Below are 18,199 nucleotides of genomic sequence, written 5' to 3'. Positions count from 1 at the left end.
AGTATACTTAACACATACTAACATATTTATAATGACATTCTCATTTCTTTTATAGTATTCTAGTTAATTTCTTTGTAGAAATTTAATTTATTTCAACTCCTTGATATAGTCATAAACTATTATTATCCACATATATCCTATCACTCTTTGTTACCTACTAATCCAAATTTGCTGTACATATTTTATTAAAATATAATATCTCCTAATTCTATATATTTCTATCCATCTCTCTTTCTCTCTATTCCTACAGTATTTTCCTCTTTTTTGTTCTAAAAATACATTTAAATATTTTATACCCTTAATAAAATAGCATATTCCTACCCCTTCTTCTTATATCCAAATTATTTATTACTTTCTTCATTTCTATATCACTCTCTCACTATACAGACATCTTCTTTATCAAAATCACTTTAGTAAAGTTTAAATACGATATTATGACATACTGATGTTTTAGCCTTGTGTTTAGATCCATGATTTTATACTATATTATCATATAGTTCTGGATTTGGTAAATACTTATTATTAGATAATCTGGATTTATCATCAATCACTTAGTGTAGATCAGTATCATAACTTAAAATACTAAAAAATTAAATAATAAGTTTACTTTTGAAGAAACTATTATGAAAATAATTTCCTGTAATGGAAGTGCACACAATAAATTATTCTAGCATAATTAAAAAATAACGGAGATAAAACAATTCTTAAAATAATATGAATGCAATATGATCACCCATGCACAAATATTGAACAAATGTTCTCTTGAGTTTGAACGTTTACTCTTTTAAGTTTACACGTTCCTTTCCTCACCATTAGTGTTATTTTTTTATCTCAAGAAAACATAGATAACGTGAAACCGAAACAGAAACGGTACATGATATCTGAATTGACTCCTATTTTTAGAATATGTTGGGGTTTGAACTTCATAGTTTATAGCCCTCAAGAGAAGTTGACTCCTGAGTTTGAATAAAGTGAAGTAAACTAAGATAAAGTAATCCAGTTAGTGTTATCAGCAAAGTTTATCCATGTCTTTGAGATGGTCAGAGTGATTTAGGAATGTGCGATGATCATCACAAATACCACGTTAATTTTCATAATAATTTGAAATGTTTTACATTTTTATGAAAATTATTAAAAATACATATTATTTTAGCTTCAAATAAATACTAACACTTAAAGAATTATATTCTGATTCATCCCAATTTCGATACTTCTGTAGAGTTTTCTGATCCAATTCATAAAGAAAATAATTTACCAGTAAGAAAATACTTATTTGCTTTATTTAAATATTTTAGGTATTTATTATATTTCATAATGATACTATGATTATTAAAATATGGTTTAGCGTATTTTTGACATTAAATTAATAAGGAGATTGATTTTACATGCTAACGTATATAATTATTTCAATATTTTTTGGGATTTTAATTGGTTATTATTCAGATTTAATTTACTCAGCCATATTTTGGAACCAAATTTCTCTAGCTTATAGGTTTCTGATAAAAAACACACTTTTCGTAAGATTTATAATATGAGCACCTGTATGTAATGTGGATATGAAAGGTGTAGTTCTAGGATTATATTACCCAACCCCATGACCAAAATGCAGAATCTCAGGCTAACCACTGGTACTTTTCATTGATTTTAAGGAACACACATCAGTTTTATTACTAATGATTGGTGCTTTTGATAAATCAAGGACACATGTCAGAAGTGCATTCAAGGTCATTTGAAATTCATATTTTGATGTGGAATCTTTCAAAAATATGAGGATTCCCTGGTGAGGGGGTGATCCACAATGAGGATCAAGTAGATGGTGACCTAGATTGGTCTAACTTTAAGAAGCAATATCTAATGATCCAGAAGGAATTTATGGCCTAAATTTATGGTTCATTATGACTCTACCTCCTCTGTCCATCGACAGTCAAGGATTTATTAATGGATTCCCATGAATGTAAAAATGGACCCCTTGATTTTTTTCTTATATACAATTAGCAAACTGGTTTTCTCATTCAAAATTTCGTTTAGATCTGTTCTTGACTCTCATGAACATAAGATGAATGATTGACTATCTGATCAAGAGTCATGAAGAGAAACTAACAGTCAGTCCATTGGGTATGTAAAGCCAATGTTAGTGTTATCTTTGCCTTTCTAAACTCGTCTTCATTCTTTTTTCTATGTTATCCTCATCAAGGATTGCATAGGTTTTCAACTTCCTGCATGCCACTATACCACTCACAAGCGTTTAACCCATTCCGTCTCCATCAACACCAGAGAAGGGAAATCCGCATCACTTGCCCCCTTCTGTCCCCTGCTATTGTTTATCCACCACCATCATCACTTCAATCTGTGATAGTAAAATCACTTTTCTCCACTCACCAATATCGTACATGCTTGCCTCAACACTCCCATTTCACTTCTCCCTCCCAAGGCCTCAATTAAGGTAATTTAATTAGAATCAATTCTTATTTCTTAAATTCCTAAAATTATTCTATAAAGTTTGAAACTTATGTTAAGTAGGATTCATTTTTTTTCACCTTCCTATAATTTTTTGCAATTAATTTTTATTAGGTTTATTTTACTAACATATATTTAACTCGTAGGAAAATATTTGGAAATCCTAAGAAAATAGAAAGGTAACTTAAAATTCACTTATAGAAAAATATGTAGAAATTAGATAATTTAATGCTCACTTCATTTGATGCAACCCTTATTTAGTGGGCTTGTATGGAAAACTTTCATCATTATTGCTCAAATCAAAAGCCATATATGATGAAGCTAATCCTAATTTCTAGTTTTTCATGTGGCCAACCCCAGCTATTACTGTTTGATTTATTTGAGTGGAGAAGGGACAATTTTTCTAGCTTTGGGGATTTTGGAGAAAATAAGAAGGAAAATGGACTTTTACTTAACATTTACCTAAATTATATTATTTACCTACATATAATATTTCACACTCTCTAAGGCACCTCAATCTTTGTTGACAATTCAAATACTATGAAAAAATTTCATTTATATTCTCATGGAATATTATAATAACTTCAGGTTTGTAAAATTAATTGCTATTTTGTTTCAAAAAAAATAGTAGCTATTTTGATCCCACATTTTTCCCAGAGTTGAGAAATAGTGTGTAAGCAGCCATGTTAATACTTACATGAATACTGCAACCTAAGGCAAACATACAAGCCTAACAAATGTAAGTATGTTTAAGTTAAGGACTAATTTTCTAGACACCCAAATGACAACACTCTAGAATTCATGTCATGAAGTTTCTACATCCATTGGAAATATCAATAAATTTATGGAGAGAGAGAGAGCAACATTTCAATTTTTTCATTATTTAAAGGTTACAATCAAGAAACAGGTATCTCCTGCTCACAATATTTACCCCTAGAATGATATAAAAAACTGTATTATTTTCAAAGACATATCTTAATTCCTAATTTATGCCAGTTATTAATCTTGGAAATCATTAGTCGGCGCAATGGATCTACCAAAACCCATTCCATACAAGCCTAACAAATGCAAGTATGTTTCAATTAAGAAATAGTTTTTTAGACACCCAAATGACAACACTCTAGAATTCACGACATGAAGTTTCTACATCCAGTAGAAAATATAAATAAATATATGGGAAAGAGAGCAACATTTCAATTTTTTCATTATTTGACAGGTATCTCCTGCTCACAATATTTACCCCTAGAATGATAAAAATACTGAATTATTTCAAAAAATACATATTTAATTCCTAATTTATGCAAGTTATTAATCTTGGAAATCATTATTTGGCGCAATGGATCTACCAAAACCCATTCAGGATAATTCTTACCTTTTACTCGTGCCGGAAGAAATTAAAAAAACTGAAGACAAGAGGTTCCAACATCAAGAAGAAAATATAACTTGCATCTTAGATAGACTACAAAATCCATAAAGTTCATCTTCGATTGACTACAAAATTCCTTAAGTTAGCTATTCGAAAGGCCAAAATCAGGAGTTAGGGATCGCCGGCATACAAAATTTCTCTCAAGAAGAGATCTCATGTATCAGTATTATTTTCTGAAATTCCATCTCATAGTTTTTAATTAAAGTTAGCTTTTATTCTTTGGAACAATCAATCAAAGAAAAGCTTATTGCCTTCAGCTCATCCAAATGAAGAAAACTCAATTTTTCTAGACAAGAGGTTCCAACATCATTGAGAAAATACAAATAATTGCACATTAAAGAAAAAAATTCAAGGGCTTTTATTATTCTAAAGGTTACAGTCAGGAGTCTGGGACAACGGGCTTACCATATTCACCTCAAAAGAGATTTGAGAAAAAGCTATTTTATTGCCAGAAAAACCTATTTTATTTGTTTTTAATTACGATAACTATTAATCTCTGAAATCACTAATTTAGCAGAGAAAGAGTCCTAAAAATGTCTATTCTCGGCTCGCCTTTTACCTTCTGTTTGTGCAGGATGGTTGGTTTTATCAACCACTGTTGGGTAAGATCTTCCGCCGCCTGTGACGAGATCTTTTATGGCTGCTTTCAGATCTTTATCCTTCATTAGGCTTTCCAAGGTCACATGAACACCTGCACAATAGAGCATCAAGTTGGCAAAATGTCAATCGCACAAGCATAAGAGAAAAAATTACGATCCATTTTTGTGGGGATCAGTCTTTGAAATCTGAATGCTTCTTTCTATGGTAGCTTTACCTTTCTCTCTCTACCTCTTCCTAAGATTCTCTTTCGTTCTTCGCATATTTCCCCGTCACTTCGTAATCTTCTCACTTTGTCATTGTCTTTGACTAGTAGGGATCGGGGATCTGATCTGATCGTTTGAATGTTCGATTGGATTGACCATTCGAACAATTGAATCATAACCTTGATCAGATTGGGCTATATTTGATTTGCACTCAATCTTCCCATCGGGTTCGGATCTTATTTTTTGATCTAGCCCAAAGTTCGGATCAAATAATCTGATTGTTTTGATTCTAACCGGCCAGTTCAGGTTGGATTGGAGAAAATTGTGGGAATTAATAACAAATAAACAAAATAAATAAGCTCAATAAATGAAATGTGTGAGATAGAAAGAGAGAGAACACAACAGAGAGAGAGAACGGAAAACAGAGATCTAGAGAGAGAGTACAAGAGATAGAGAGCGAAAGAGAGAGAATGAGAGAGAGAGAGAGCCAAAGGGGGAGAGGAATGAGAGCGATAGGGAGAACCAGAGGGAGAGATAGAAAGAGAGAGAGAGCCAACGGGGAGAGGAACGAGAGCGAGTGAGCGAGCGAGAGGGAGAGAGCCTTGATGGAATGTGTTAAGTGTGGAAGTGTGCAAGAAGTAAAGAAGACCACAGGACGGGGTTGGCAAGTACCTACTGGGTATGATGAGAAGATTCCTATGAAAAAACTTAAGGTCAGAGGAAGGAATGGTGATGGCCTTGGTATTGCGGGACATAGTATGTAAACTGGTCCATAAAGGGGGCTAGGCGTGTTGAAAATGCAAGAATTGAACATAACAGGACTGATCAAGAAGGTGGGTAGACTAGGAGTGTTGAAAATGCAAGAATTGAACATGACACAACTATGAATCTAGCTTGGACTAGGAGAATCACGGGCTCTGATACGAGTGTCTTCTGCATTCTAGCATGGGCTGCGGTATTTTTTTTCTCAAGTCTGGGAATTATTCAAAGCAAGCAGAAGGATGGCACAGCCTTGTGTTTTTGGCTAGATAAATGGAAGGCTTGGGTCACACTAATAAAAGTTTCCACGCTTGTTTACCCTTGCATAGACCCCTCAGGCCATGGTTTTGGAGTACGGCATGCAGATGCCATGCTTGGTACGCTGATACGAACCTCAGTCTAGGTTCGTATCGGAAGGAGGGTAGAGGACGAGGCGAGGAAGAAATTCCCGTGGTAGAGAGGTGAAATGAGAAGGATTGGAGGAAAGGCCGAGCAGAGGGGGTTTGGGATTGGCCGAGGACGAGCCGCCTGAAGGGACGATCACAGGGACGGGCATCGTAGAGGGAGAGAGGGAGGACAGACCTAGACGTGGAGAGGGGAGAGGAGAGTACTTCTTACTTCTTGGTTACCCTCCTAAAGGGAGAGCATCCCTATTTAAAAGGAATACATAATAGTCAAATGACTGAAATGCCCCTGTGGGCTAACATGACGAAACTACCCCTAGATAGGTTTAGGATCCTCTCAAGGATCCTATCATAGGCCTTCTCTATGCAGAGAGTGGCGGACGATACTTTGACAGACACAGGATAAAAGCGGGTGCTTAGCCACAACCTTCGGTGTCAGATATGCCTTGGTGAGATTCTGCCGCAAACATATAGTGCAAGAACTGAGGACAGTCTGGAGGGCTGTTGCACCATATAGAAACACAAGATTCCTCCTAAGGTGCGGTTCTAAAGCTGGCTGCTCCTTTTGACCAAGACTAGGGGCGAAGATCATTAAGAAGAGTTGGCTCGGGGAAGCCCTGACGGAATGTGTTAAGTGTGCAAGAAGTAAAGAAGGTTGCGCCCATCTCTTCTTTGAATGCTCGTTTGCATTAGCCGTGCAGACCCACCAGCCATACACAAGGGTGGATGTCTTCTCAAAAGACACCTTCTGGGATTCTATAGAGGGTGGTGCACTCAGGGAATGAGAGAGGCGTGGTCCACACTTTATGGTGCTTGGGGCAATATGGTTGCTAAGGAATGAGGTTATCATCAAATGGAAGGGAGGCATCGCTGGATGGTGTTTTACAAATAGTGGTGACTTTTGCCTCTGCATGGTTTAAAGGGCTGCCGGCAACTGGCATGGTGGCCCATTAGGCCCCATATTTACTTAAAGATGATATCCATTTATCGCATCAGAAGAGGAACCAATTTTGGATGATCTTCCCTAATTTTCTTCAATTTTTTTCTTTCTTTCTCATCACAACTCTCTTCTCTCCCGTAAATTTTCCCTATTCCTTAACCATGTCCTCAGGCGAAAAGATTTAACTATCTCCTCTGCCAAGGTCATCACTACCTTGCCAACAAGCGATGTCAATAAGTACACAATTAAAAAGGAAATTCTGGTTAGTACTTGTGAACAATGACCAAAATTGTTATCATCCAAAACCCATCATCATCAGTCTCTCGCCATATGGGTGTGGTTAACAGATCAAGAGTGAAGCGAGGCAATGAAAAGGACAAATGACAAATGACAGGGAAAATTTTCATCGACATCGTCATCCTAGAAAGGACAAATGACAGGGAAAATGACGACTCCTCATGGCTGACAGTCAAAATTATTTCTAATGTAGGAGGAAATGGTCAAACTATAATAAAAGTAGAAAGGATAAACTTACGGTATCTCCAATAGTGCTTTGGGTTCGTGGGATCATTAATCGTCTCCTCTGCAGCCGGACGAGTAGTGTACTCTTTCTTCAACGCCAGTAAATCCTGTGCATCACCATACTCAGTAATAATTGATATTAACCACGTCGCTAATTTGATAAATAATTATTTAATGATGACCCTTCCCATGTTCTTTCACAAACTCATGGGGGATTGTTTTTACCTGAATGGGAAAGATAGCCCACATGGAGGGAGAATCAAAGTGCTGCTGGAGGATGAAGCAGGCCAGCTCGGGGATGCAGTTAGTTGGTGGACTCTTTGTGGATCCCACAATGTTTATATAAAACCTTTGTCTTCTCTCCTTGTCTTCTTCCCACCAAGCTCTCATGGGGGAGCAGTCGTGGCATGAAGGGGCGCAAACCTGAAAGAAATCACCCACAGATGGTAGATGTAAGTGCTTGAGGGAGAATGAAATGAAGAATAGAGATAAGAAAAAAGAGACATCAGGGGAAAATGGAATAGAGATAAGGGAGAGCATGGAGAAAAATGGGAAGATGAGAGAAGATAGATGAGGAGAGAAGGGAGAATAGAGGAAGAGGAAAGAGATAAGGAAGAGAGTGAAAAAATAACACAGAGAAGAAAGTGAAGACAGGTGAAAAATGGAAAGATGAGAGAAGATAGATGAGGAGAGAAGGGAGAATAGAGGAAGAGGAACGAGATGGATAAGAGAGTGAAAAAATAATAGAGAAGAAAGCGACGAAAGGAGAAAAATTTGAACGGAGGGAGGAGAGAAAGAAAGCAATATGAGAAAAGGAGATAGGGAAATGGGTACAGAGAATTAAGAGAAATAGAAGGGAGCCAAGGGATGAAGAGAGGGAAGAGGGGGGACGGAGACATATGAACAATGACATAAGAGAGAAGAAAACAAAAAGGTGACGGCGAAGAAAGAAACGAGAGAAGATATAAGAAAGAGAAGGGAATGAGAGAGAAACCAAGGGCGAGATAAAGAGAGATCAAAGTGAAAAAAGGAGTCGAGATGACGGAAAAATGAGATAACAGAGAGAAAGAAAGTAAATATGAGAAAAGTAAACAGATAGGAGAGAGTGGAGGAAAAAAAGATAAAAAAGAGACAACCGAGAGAAAGTAAGTAAAAATGAGAAAAGTAAACGGAGAGGGGAGAGTGAAGGAGGAAAAAAAGAGAAAAAAGAGACAACAGAGAGAAAAAGTAAGTAAAAATGAGAAAAGTAAACAAGAGGAGAGAGTGAAGGAGGAAAAAGAGAGAAAAAGTAAGTAAAAATGAGAAAAGCAAACAGAGAGGAGAGAATGAAGGAGGAAAAAAGAGAGAAGGGATACCAAAAAGATAGGGGAGAGATGAAAGAGATAACAGAGAGAAAATGTGAGAAAACCATGAGGATTTTAGAAATAAGAATGAGACAAGAGTAAAGAGAGAGGACATAGAAAGATATTAGAAGAAAGGAACAGAGAGATAGAGAAATCTACATCTATGATGAGAGAGATGGGATACGAACCGTCATATAATCGTAGAGAGAAGGCAAACCAAACTCAACACCTGGTTCAGCGGCCATTCTCTGTATCCGCAGCCCAATCAAGCCCAGTTCTTGCATAACCTTCGACAAAAACAAACCGGCCATTATGGTCAACGATGGTGCACTGAATTTCTAGTTGGGAGTCTGGTAAAACCAATCACTCATAACAACATTTATCCTCTACTCGGTTAATGATGGTGCACTAAATTTCTTGCTGAGAGTTTAACAACTCATCACTGATAATCATTTTATCCTCAACTGGGTCAACGATTGTGCACTGAATTTGAAGTTCGAAGTCCAAAAACCCATCACTCATGATAATTTTTATCTTCAACTCAGTAAACGATGGTGAGCTGAATTCTAGTTGAGAGTCTAACAACCCATCACTCATAATCCCATGTATCTTCAATTTGGTCAATGTTATGATCCTCATGGAGATCTAACAAAATCAAGAAATGGGATGAGGGAGAGAGGAGAATCAGAGAGATGGAAGAGGAAAGAGAGAACAAGTGAGAGCGATAGGTGAACAAACCCTCATGAACATCCGAATCAGGAGTTCTTGCCCTCACAACAGCAGAATACGGCTACTCGTGCCAAGACATTCCAAAATGATCATTCAACAAAAGGTTCTCTAATGACCTTAAAAGAGGGTAACCCTACGATTTTCAAGAATTGGTTATCACATCAGGACTCTAATAGTCAAGGATGACACGTTGACTTTCTAGTTGGGATTTTAACAACCCACTACTCATAATCCTTTAACCCATTACTCATAACCCATCACTCATAATCCCTTGCATCTTCAACTCGGTCACCGATGATGCATGGACTTTCTAGTCAGGAGTTTAACTACCCATAATCCTTTGTATCCTCAACTGAGACATCTACTTTTAAATTTATAGCATATAAATAAGAAAGTTGAGTGAATTCAAGTCTCAGAAGCACACCGGGAAGACGCAGGAAGGAATGAAGCCCAAGTCCTCTCCACAAGCCAGCATATCTGAGGAGTTGAGAAGAGCAGGAAGAGTCTTGAGAGCATTCTGACGCCACAGCTCTTCTTGGCGGCAAAAATAGTAGTCATGGTACAGCCTCCTCATCACATTCTTGCTGCTCCCAGTTAAATTACCAAATTAATCAACAAATATATTATTTTAAGTTTTAATTCAATGTGAAAAGTGACGGAACTCAAGAAATTAAAATGCCTGTGTTCGTCAATGTCTCGGAAGCTCGAGGTCTCCTCCATGTTGAAACGGGGGTAGAACTTACTCCTGTCTTCTGGGTCTCTGATGAGAACTATATTCTAAAATGGGTAAAAAAAGTTAAAGGTAAAACTCACGTGAAGGCCTTTTTGAATTGTCAACGTTGCCTTGGGCTCACCTGGAGAAGATCAAAAAGGCCACGTTGGATAATCTCTTTCCTATCCAGCCACAAGGAACTTCCGGTGCCCGTCTCAATCTTTGCCACGACCTTTTTCTCTGTGTTGCATTCTTCCTTAAACTGGAAATTAATTTTTAAATATCATATTATGTTATAAACATCTAGCTCGGTTGTTTTTTTGTGAATTAATCAATAGTACATCTGGATTAAGAAAAATAATAGAAAAACAATGGGAGATCCTCACCTTGAACAGATTATTTGGTCCTTCTTCAAAAAAATGGGAGAGAACACCAGGCCAGAAAGTTCCAAACTTGTCCTGCATCCGCGTCATCCATATGTTTTTTTTTTTTAAGAAATACAGAAAAATCACAATAAACAGAAATAATCTGAGTAAAAAGGAAACCTGTAATAGCTCTTTGGTGACATAAGGAAGACTTAACCGGTCAAAGTCCCATATTCCTTCCTTCTCCAGTTCATCCTATGGTGAGAATATTATTGTTATTTTTTATCCAGTGGAAAATAATTAAAGTTATTATAATTATTTGAACATTACCTGGCTCAAAGGAATAGAAGGTCGGAATTTCCCAATTAAACCCGTGACTGCATGCTCAGGCAGCTCCCAAATTCTAAAAAACCCCAGGATATGATCAATCCTGTAAGCCGTAAAGTATTTCCCCATCTACAACGAGAAGAACACACAAAAATAAAAAATGAAAATAAAATAGAATATCTGAAAATTGGAGAATATAAAATCACCCCTGTGAGGCGAGCACGCCACCATGCATAATCATCCTTTGACATTTCTTCCCAGTTATATGTAGGGAATCCCCAATTTTGTCCGTTTTTATCAAAATAATCTGGTGGCGCTCCAGTTGAGGTCTTCATCCGGAACAAGTTGGGATACTGCCATGTGTCCACACTGCACCGGTCCACTCCAATGGGTAAATCTCCTTTCAGGATCACCTTTCTCTTTTTTGCGTATTCCGAAGCTTCTAAGAGCTAAAAGGGGAAATTTCTTATAATATGCTGATGTTTTATTCTGGTAAAGAAATATATATATACTTTTCAAAAACATACCTGGAGGTGTAGATGAAACTGAATATAATAATGGAAAGATATTACTTCGTAGTGCAGGCTTCCTTCCGACACGATCTTCTCGAGCTAAAAATGCAATAAGAATAACTAAGGCTATCCCATCAATGCATGTTTCAATATCTATTTCAGCAAAAATTAAAGTTGCCCCCCATAATTGGAATACTTTAGATGCCCCCATATCTGCGATAACTTTTACTTGAATATAATAATGGAAATAGAAACCTTCTCATGGTGAACGCTTTCCTCCAACATAATTTCTCAAGTGAAAAAAAAAACGATAAAACTAGCAAAGATTATCCCATCAAGGCACGATTCAAAATTTATCGCAGCGAAAATTAGAAATGCCCTACTAATTACAATTTTACAATTCCTCCCATTTCAGAGATACCTTTTCCTTGATTATATTAATGGAAAGATATAATTTCATAATGAAGGCATTCTTCCAACACAAGCTTCTCAACCTTAAAGGATCAAAAACTAGCAAAGCTTATCACATCAATGCATGTTTCAAGGGCTTGCTGTTTCGAGGGGGTCATATTAAGACCACTGATTGTCTACTGGTAAAGGAGAAGGGTAGTAAGCCAGAGAGCCGTTGAGGGGGGGGGGTATTGGAGTTGTTGTGACACGTGCTTTCAGCGATACCCATCTTCTTCCTCTTGGTGTTGAAGTTACCAGTGGGGGTCGGCAAGTGCCTGGAAGGTATGACGCGAAGGTTCCTAAGGAAAAGCTTAGGATTGGAGGAGGGTCAGGGGATGGGCCTCATATTGTGGTATACAGTGTGCAGACCAATCCGCTTTTGGAGTTGGAAGTACTGAAAATGCAAGATTTGAACATAACTTTATTGGCCAAGTGGGTGAGCAGGCTGATGGGACCGGATACGGATATGTTTACACGGATTCTGAAGGACATCTATGGATCCAGGTTGAACTGGGAGAGTCGTACAGCTTTAGTCTGCGGGTCCTCTGCTTTCTGGCAGGGGATGAGGCAGGTGTTTCCTCAAGTCCAAGAATTCTTCAAAGCCAAGCTGGGGATGGCACATCATTTTGTTTTGGGCAAGACGCATGTCGGTTCTAGGCACAATAAAGTCAGAATTCCCTCCCTTGTTTGCCCTTGCATGGACCCCTCAGACCACGATTTGGGAATTCTGGAATGGTGCATGGATCCCAGGCGTGGGTGACACCTTGTCCAACCAAAGAACAAAAGAATAAATGAGGCTGCAACAGATCCTGATCTACCTAAGCCCAATAGGAGGGACAAAGGACGGGTGGGAATGGATATTCACAACCTTTTCTGTTCGAGATGCCTATGCAAGACTCTGTCGCAGACATATTGCAGAAGAACAGAGGATCCTCCTCGCGTGTCACATCATATGGAGACAAAAGCTCCCCCTTATGGTGAGATTTTTCTGTGGGCTGTTGCTTTGACGAAGACTAGTGATGAAGTTTATCAAGTAGAGATGGCTCCCAGATGCCTCGACAGAGTGTGCTTTATGCGCAAGCGGCGAAGAAGACTTTGGCCATCTATTCTTCGAGTGCTCATTTGCCCAAGCTGTGTAGACCCATCAGCCAATTCTAGGGGTGGATCTCTCCGTAGAGGAGGCCTTTTTAGGGACTCTATACAATGAGGTGCAGGGGGCAAGAGTGCTCTGGACATTATGGCCGCACAGGAACAAAGTCATCTTCAACGGACGGGAAGCATCAACGAATGTTGTTGTACAAGGCCCATTACCAGGGCATGCCGTGTGGGCCATTTACATAATTAACATTCATATTAATATATCACAATGCGAGGGTCACCCATTTTGTCTGATCTCTCCTATCTATCTTAAAAAAAAAATGCTTCTAGATTTTATCATGACGAAATTAGAAAATTCCCCCAAATAATTCAAATATTTACGATGCACTCTCAGATACCTTATCCAATGAATAATTAGAAAAACGCCCCCATTGGGTGTGGTCTGCCGTCTCGAAGAAGTCTCTTAAGAAGCAGAAGGCTGCATAAGGTCTCAACCACTCCTATTTCACAATATGAGCACTTCTTTAAAAAGACCAAGAATATAATATCAGATACTGAAAGAGAAAGACCTGAATAAATGTTTATAGGGGAAATTTACCTTATTTTCTGAAAAAAAATCCAAAAATGAACTTGAACTGAGTATCATGTCCTTCTCCAGATGAAAGATTTTCTTCGCAATCGAAAGTTTTGCTGCTAAGGTGGCTTCATAATCAACGCTCTGTATTGCATTTGAAAATAAATTTGAAATAACCATGAACCAAGGGATGAATCATCAGTCTAAAGGGAAGACACGAAGCAAAAAACCTGCCCATTCAATTCTTTCCTTTTTCTCAAAATCTCTTGCTGCAAGAAACAGATGTTTGCTAATCGTCAAATAGGCCCAAGAGAAGCAAGAATAAATAGATTAAAAGTGATTCTTTGAAAATATCCATAAATGTCTCAGATCAAGTACCTTAATATCATCTGGAATGTTCCTTGAAAGTGCTTCAACTCTCAAGTATAGTGGGTGAAGTGCAAACACGGAGAGAGAGCTGAGAAGAACAGGAAATTAAAACTTTATCTTCCAAAGAGCATCTAAAATTTCGGTTTTGGATGAACAATTTTTTTTGGAAAAAAATAAGTGAACAAATTGAACGATTTTTTGGCTATGCTCTCTCTTTCCCTTCCACTATGCATAAATTTCCAGCCTTAATTCCAGTACGAACAATTTTATCAGGTAAGAGACAGGGTATTTTCATTGCAATGTTATTTCTTCCTTTAGACATGACGCCATTTCCTCCCCTATTTGTCATTGCACTTTTTTCATCTTCCATGATAAGATGACAGAAAAATTGCCTAAGTTGGATGGTCAACTACCGGCAGATACAAGCAGCATATCAAGGTCATTGCATGAACTTTTTACAAAAAATAACTATCTATTTTACTTGTTCGTACTTAAACCCTGCATCATTTCACCTTTGTAACTAATGATTCAGATGCCTTCTAGATCGCATGTTCCTCAGTGAATTCAGGACCACAAGGTAACTGCTACGGTCCCAATGAGGCAATATGAAAGGAAGAAGTTACACAAGGAAAATATAGGAGGGGGAGCGTCACGTGCAGAAGCATGTGACAATTAAAGAAATCATTACTAACTGCCCATGTGGATGGGAAGAATAAATAAAGGGCAGAAGGTGAATGAAAAGGGGGGATTTTTCTGGCTTTGAGAGGAGACACAAGGGAGCTCAGCAGCATTCGGCAGGAGCTCGGCGAGTGGAGTCTCAATGAATATTCTCGGCGATTAGGAAGAGTTGGAGGATTGTCGTTCCAGGCAGAGATCTAAATCGGCGAACCAATTTAGAGATTTCTTCTTGAAACTAATAATTGGATTTTGGGACAATATCAGTAATTTTGCAAGGGACGAAAATAAGATTGAGGACCAAAAGTTACCTATACGGATATGAATCCCACCACATTCCATGCACTGATGTGTCATTTACAGGTAAAAGCTGAACAAGATGAAATCCTGAATCCACTGCCCAGTCAACTAAAAGTTTCAAGTCAAGAAACTCCCCAACTCCAAGATCGTCATCAGATCTAACTGAAAACATTGGAACTGCCACGCCAGCACCTCTCCAGGGGCTCTCCTGGAGATCAAATTCATAACATCCAATGAGAAAGCAATCTTAGGAGGCGTGTTAATAAAAAAAGCTATCAGAAAACGAGAACAGTCAATTGAGGGTTCACCCTAAATGCTCCATCAGATAAGAATACAAAATGCGGAGGGTGTCCTGTCTCAGAGTCTACAATGAGCTCTCTATTTGGACCCAGTTCTAATGAAGACTCCCCGTAGGTTTTGGTTTGGCAGTACTTATACGTGAAGTTAATATCAAGGATTAATCAAGGATTAAAAAAGGTGAGACGTGAGAAAAGTAAGAAAAAACTCTTTGGAGCGGGTACTCCAATCAATTGAAATAAAAAAGAAGGATATTGTATCGGGAAATCATCCTTTCTCATTGCACATCCTCCTTGCCAAACTGATTCCCCCACATAGGAAAGCCTCAGCCCATTATGAGCTTCCCAACTCCCCAACTGAGAGGTGTTTCCGGTAACATAAACCTGCAGTATTTCATCCGTCATTAGGGAACTTAATTTATGAAATTTCAAGTATTCACAGCATTTGACCAAAGTTTTTCTTCCTCACTCTTGGTTCTCTAGGTCAGATTTCTTAGAGGGCAGATTTCTGATGTTTCAAGAACAACATTACTCAGAGCGCACTATCGTATTAAATGAATCCATAAAATTTTCTATGAAATAATGATACGATTAAGTAGAAAGCAATTATCTAGTTCTATGGATTTTTTCTTGAAATAAGTAGTTCTATGGATATTGAATAATTTAATGTACAACTATCGAGATAAGAGATAAGCAATGATTGAGAAAAACATTTTTCTCCATGACATGAACTCGTTGAATTTTTCATTGACATAATCGCTGAAGTAAAACGTAATAATCTACCTCTCTGGATATTGAAAAAAATATTAATGTAATCGTATAAAGAGAAAGATAAGCAATGTTCGAAAAGAAAAATTGCATGTCTGAAAATAATATGATCCACCGTTACATGATTCCATAAAATTTTCTTTCACATAATGATGTGCTAAAGTTGAGAGTAATAATCTACATCTGCTGATATCAAATTATTTAATTTGAAAATGTGAAAATTACATCTGTGGACGTCTGAAAAGAACAATTTTTATTTGCCATGATTTCAGCAGTTTTATGTTACGATCCCCATGGAGATCTAACAAAATCAAGAAACGGGACGAGGGATAGAGAGGAGAATAGGAGAGACGGAAGAGGTAAGACAGAAGAGGAGAGAGCGATAAGAGAACAAACTCTCAAGAACCTCCGAATCGGGAATTATTGCCCTCACGAAAGCCAGATACAGCTACTCGTGCCAAGAAACCACAGGGTAATCATTCAACAAAAGACCCTCTAATGACCTTACAAGCGGGTATTTATAACCCTACAACTTCAAGAATCGCTTATCTCATCAGGACTCTAACATTTTATATTACTTTATCGTACGTTTATGAAAATCAAAAAAATTATAGAGCGAATCAAATATTACAAGCCCCCAAAAAATTAAGAAAAATGTCTTTAATACCCACTAATTCTCGGCTGAACTAAACAGATTAAGTCATCTCACCGATGTGCCTTTGTCCATTCTTGGGCACGAAATCTTAAAATGAACAACAATACAACCTGTTTCAATGTCATTGAAAAAAGGAAGTTAGGGTTTCTCCAAGGAACTTTTTTTCTCCGGAAATGATTTACCTTCATCTTCTGTTTCCTTAAAACAAAATCCAGGGGTCTGTTCAGGCTCCAAACACCATCCTTCAGCAAAGATGACATTTTTGAAAGCACTTCTGAAGAAAACGGCATCTGAGGCCACCTAGAAAATAATCGGGATGAAGATCAGCTAAGGATCTACAGCCAAAGATCTGCAGCCGCAAAAGAAAACTGTTCTTCGATCCAGGGCATCCCTCTAAATCAAATAATAAATTGAAATTTCGTTTTGGGGAAATAAAACCCTAATAGAAAAAGGACGTACGATAGTTCGATACTTCTGAATTATCGTCACTTACGTCACTTAAAAAATAATTGCGCAAGGAAAATTCTGCCTGGATGTTATGTAAATGAAGATTATCTCTAGAAATAGTAGAATGCTCTCGAAGACTATTCTCTCTTAAATGGTACGAGATAATTTTTTTTAAAAAATAATAATTAAATATCTAGATGGAGTTGATGGCATTAACTCCAAAAAAAGTAAAAATACAAGCAGAAATCCTCGGCTCATAGATGACATTAAAATATTTATCGCCTTCAAATTCATCCGAAAGTGGATCTTCGCACAACAAATAATAATCGCACCTTCTAAAGTAATTTTATTTAATGAAGTCCAAGGATTAAATCCATCATTCAAGGAGATTTTATTCGCAAACGGCTCTATTGGCATGGCCATAGCATTATCAGACGACGGAAACGGTCAACAAAAATAATAAAAAAGTGCACTTGAGGAAAAAAATCACACTGAGAAATATACAATTCGGTACCTGCCAGAGATCATGAATCTCCACGACCCCAGCGACAATGCCTTGGGGGAGAGATACCTCATGCTTCCTTCCAGACTCCGATCTCAGAACCCCTCGATCGTCATTCACCACATAGTAACTATACTTGGATCTGAACCCAGCGGCGACCGTGATCTTTCCGCACCAAAGCAGCACCCCGCCATTGTGCACAGGACGAAGAATTATGCCTCGTTTCACGTCCCAATTGCCAAACAACGGATCAGAGCCGGAAATCAACAAACTCTGGCCCCATTGCGTGTAATAAGGGATTCTAAACGTCAATGTTACCGACGCCAATCGAGCAGATGAAAAGGATACTGGATTCATCGTCGTAGAATTGATGGAAGAATCGAAGATTTTGCAAATTTCATGATCTGATCGACGAGAGCGAAGAACAGAAAAAGAACCTGGCACGAGGAAGTGATGTCGACTGTCGAGCTTTTGGGGCGATTTGCAACGGTCCTCGTCTTGCCACCTGTTGACAACATTGTTATGAATAAGCCCACAAATGTTAAGATTATTGCATTATTATCTTCTTTCTAGCTCAAAATAGGTTTTTACTCTCAATCTATATATCTAATCTATCTGTCTATCCTTTTCTTTCGATAATTTTACCAATAAATAAATATACAAAAGATCGTTTGATATGCCCTATGGGCTGTTGACACGCGGTCAAATCTCGAGCTAGGAACAATGCTCAAATTTGATGCGTGTCAGCCTCAGTGCTTGGAGTAGA

General features: G+C 37.8%; 1 protein-coding gene across 1 annotated transcript; it reads right to left on the bottom strand.

Moving 5' to 3' along the window:
* Nucleotides 1-4,192: 4,192 nt before the first annotated feature.
* On the bottom strand, nucleotides 4,193-17,901 carry DPE2 (disproportionating enzyme 2). Its single transcript, XM_078586798.1, has 22 exons — nucleotides 17,446-17,901; nucleotides 16,667-16,784; nucleotides 16,539-16,594; nucleotides 15,318-15,445; nucleotides 15,074-15,203; nucleotides 14,777-14,973; nucleotides 13,800-13,878; nucleotides 13,652-13,690; nucleotides 13,446-13,565; nucleotides 13,246-13,347; nucleotides 11,315-11,398; nucleotides 10,994-11,236; nucleotides 10,791-10,916; nucleotides 10,641-10,715; nucleotides 10,482-10,553; nucleotides 10,238-10,357; nucleotides 10,063-10,160; nucleotides 9,808-9,967; nucleotides 8,843-8,941; nucleotides 7,537-7,734; nucleotides 7,325-7,418; nucleotides 4,193-4,574 (listed from the first exon to the last, which is right to left on the bottom strand). Exons 1-22 carry the CDS (start codon nucleotides 17,788-17,790, stop codon nucleotides 4,411-4,413), a joined length of 2,847 nt encoding a protein of 948 aa, XP_078442924.1. The 5' UTR covers nucleotides 17,791-17,901; the 3' UTR covers nucleotides 4,193-4,410.
* Between the last annotated feature and the right edge of the window lie 298 nt (nucleotides 17,902-18,199).

The sequence above is a fragment of the Wolffia australiana genome, chromosome 1, assembly GCF_029677425.1.
Source record: "Wolffia australiana isolate 7733 chromosome 1, ASM2967742v1".
Classification (NCBI taxonomy): domain Eukaryota; kingdom Viridiplantae; phylum Streptophyta; class Magnoliopsida; order Alismatales; family Araceae; genus Wolffia; species Wolffia australiana.
The sequence above is the reverse complement of the archived record's forward strand: the minus strand, read 5'-3'. Positions and strand labels throughout refer to the sequence as shown.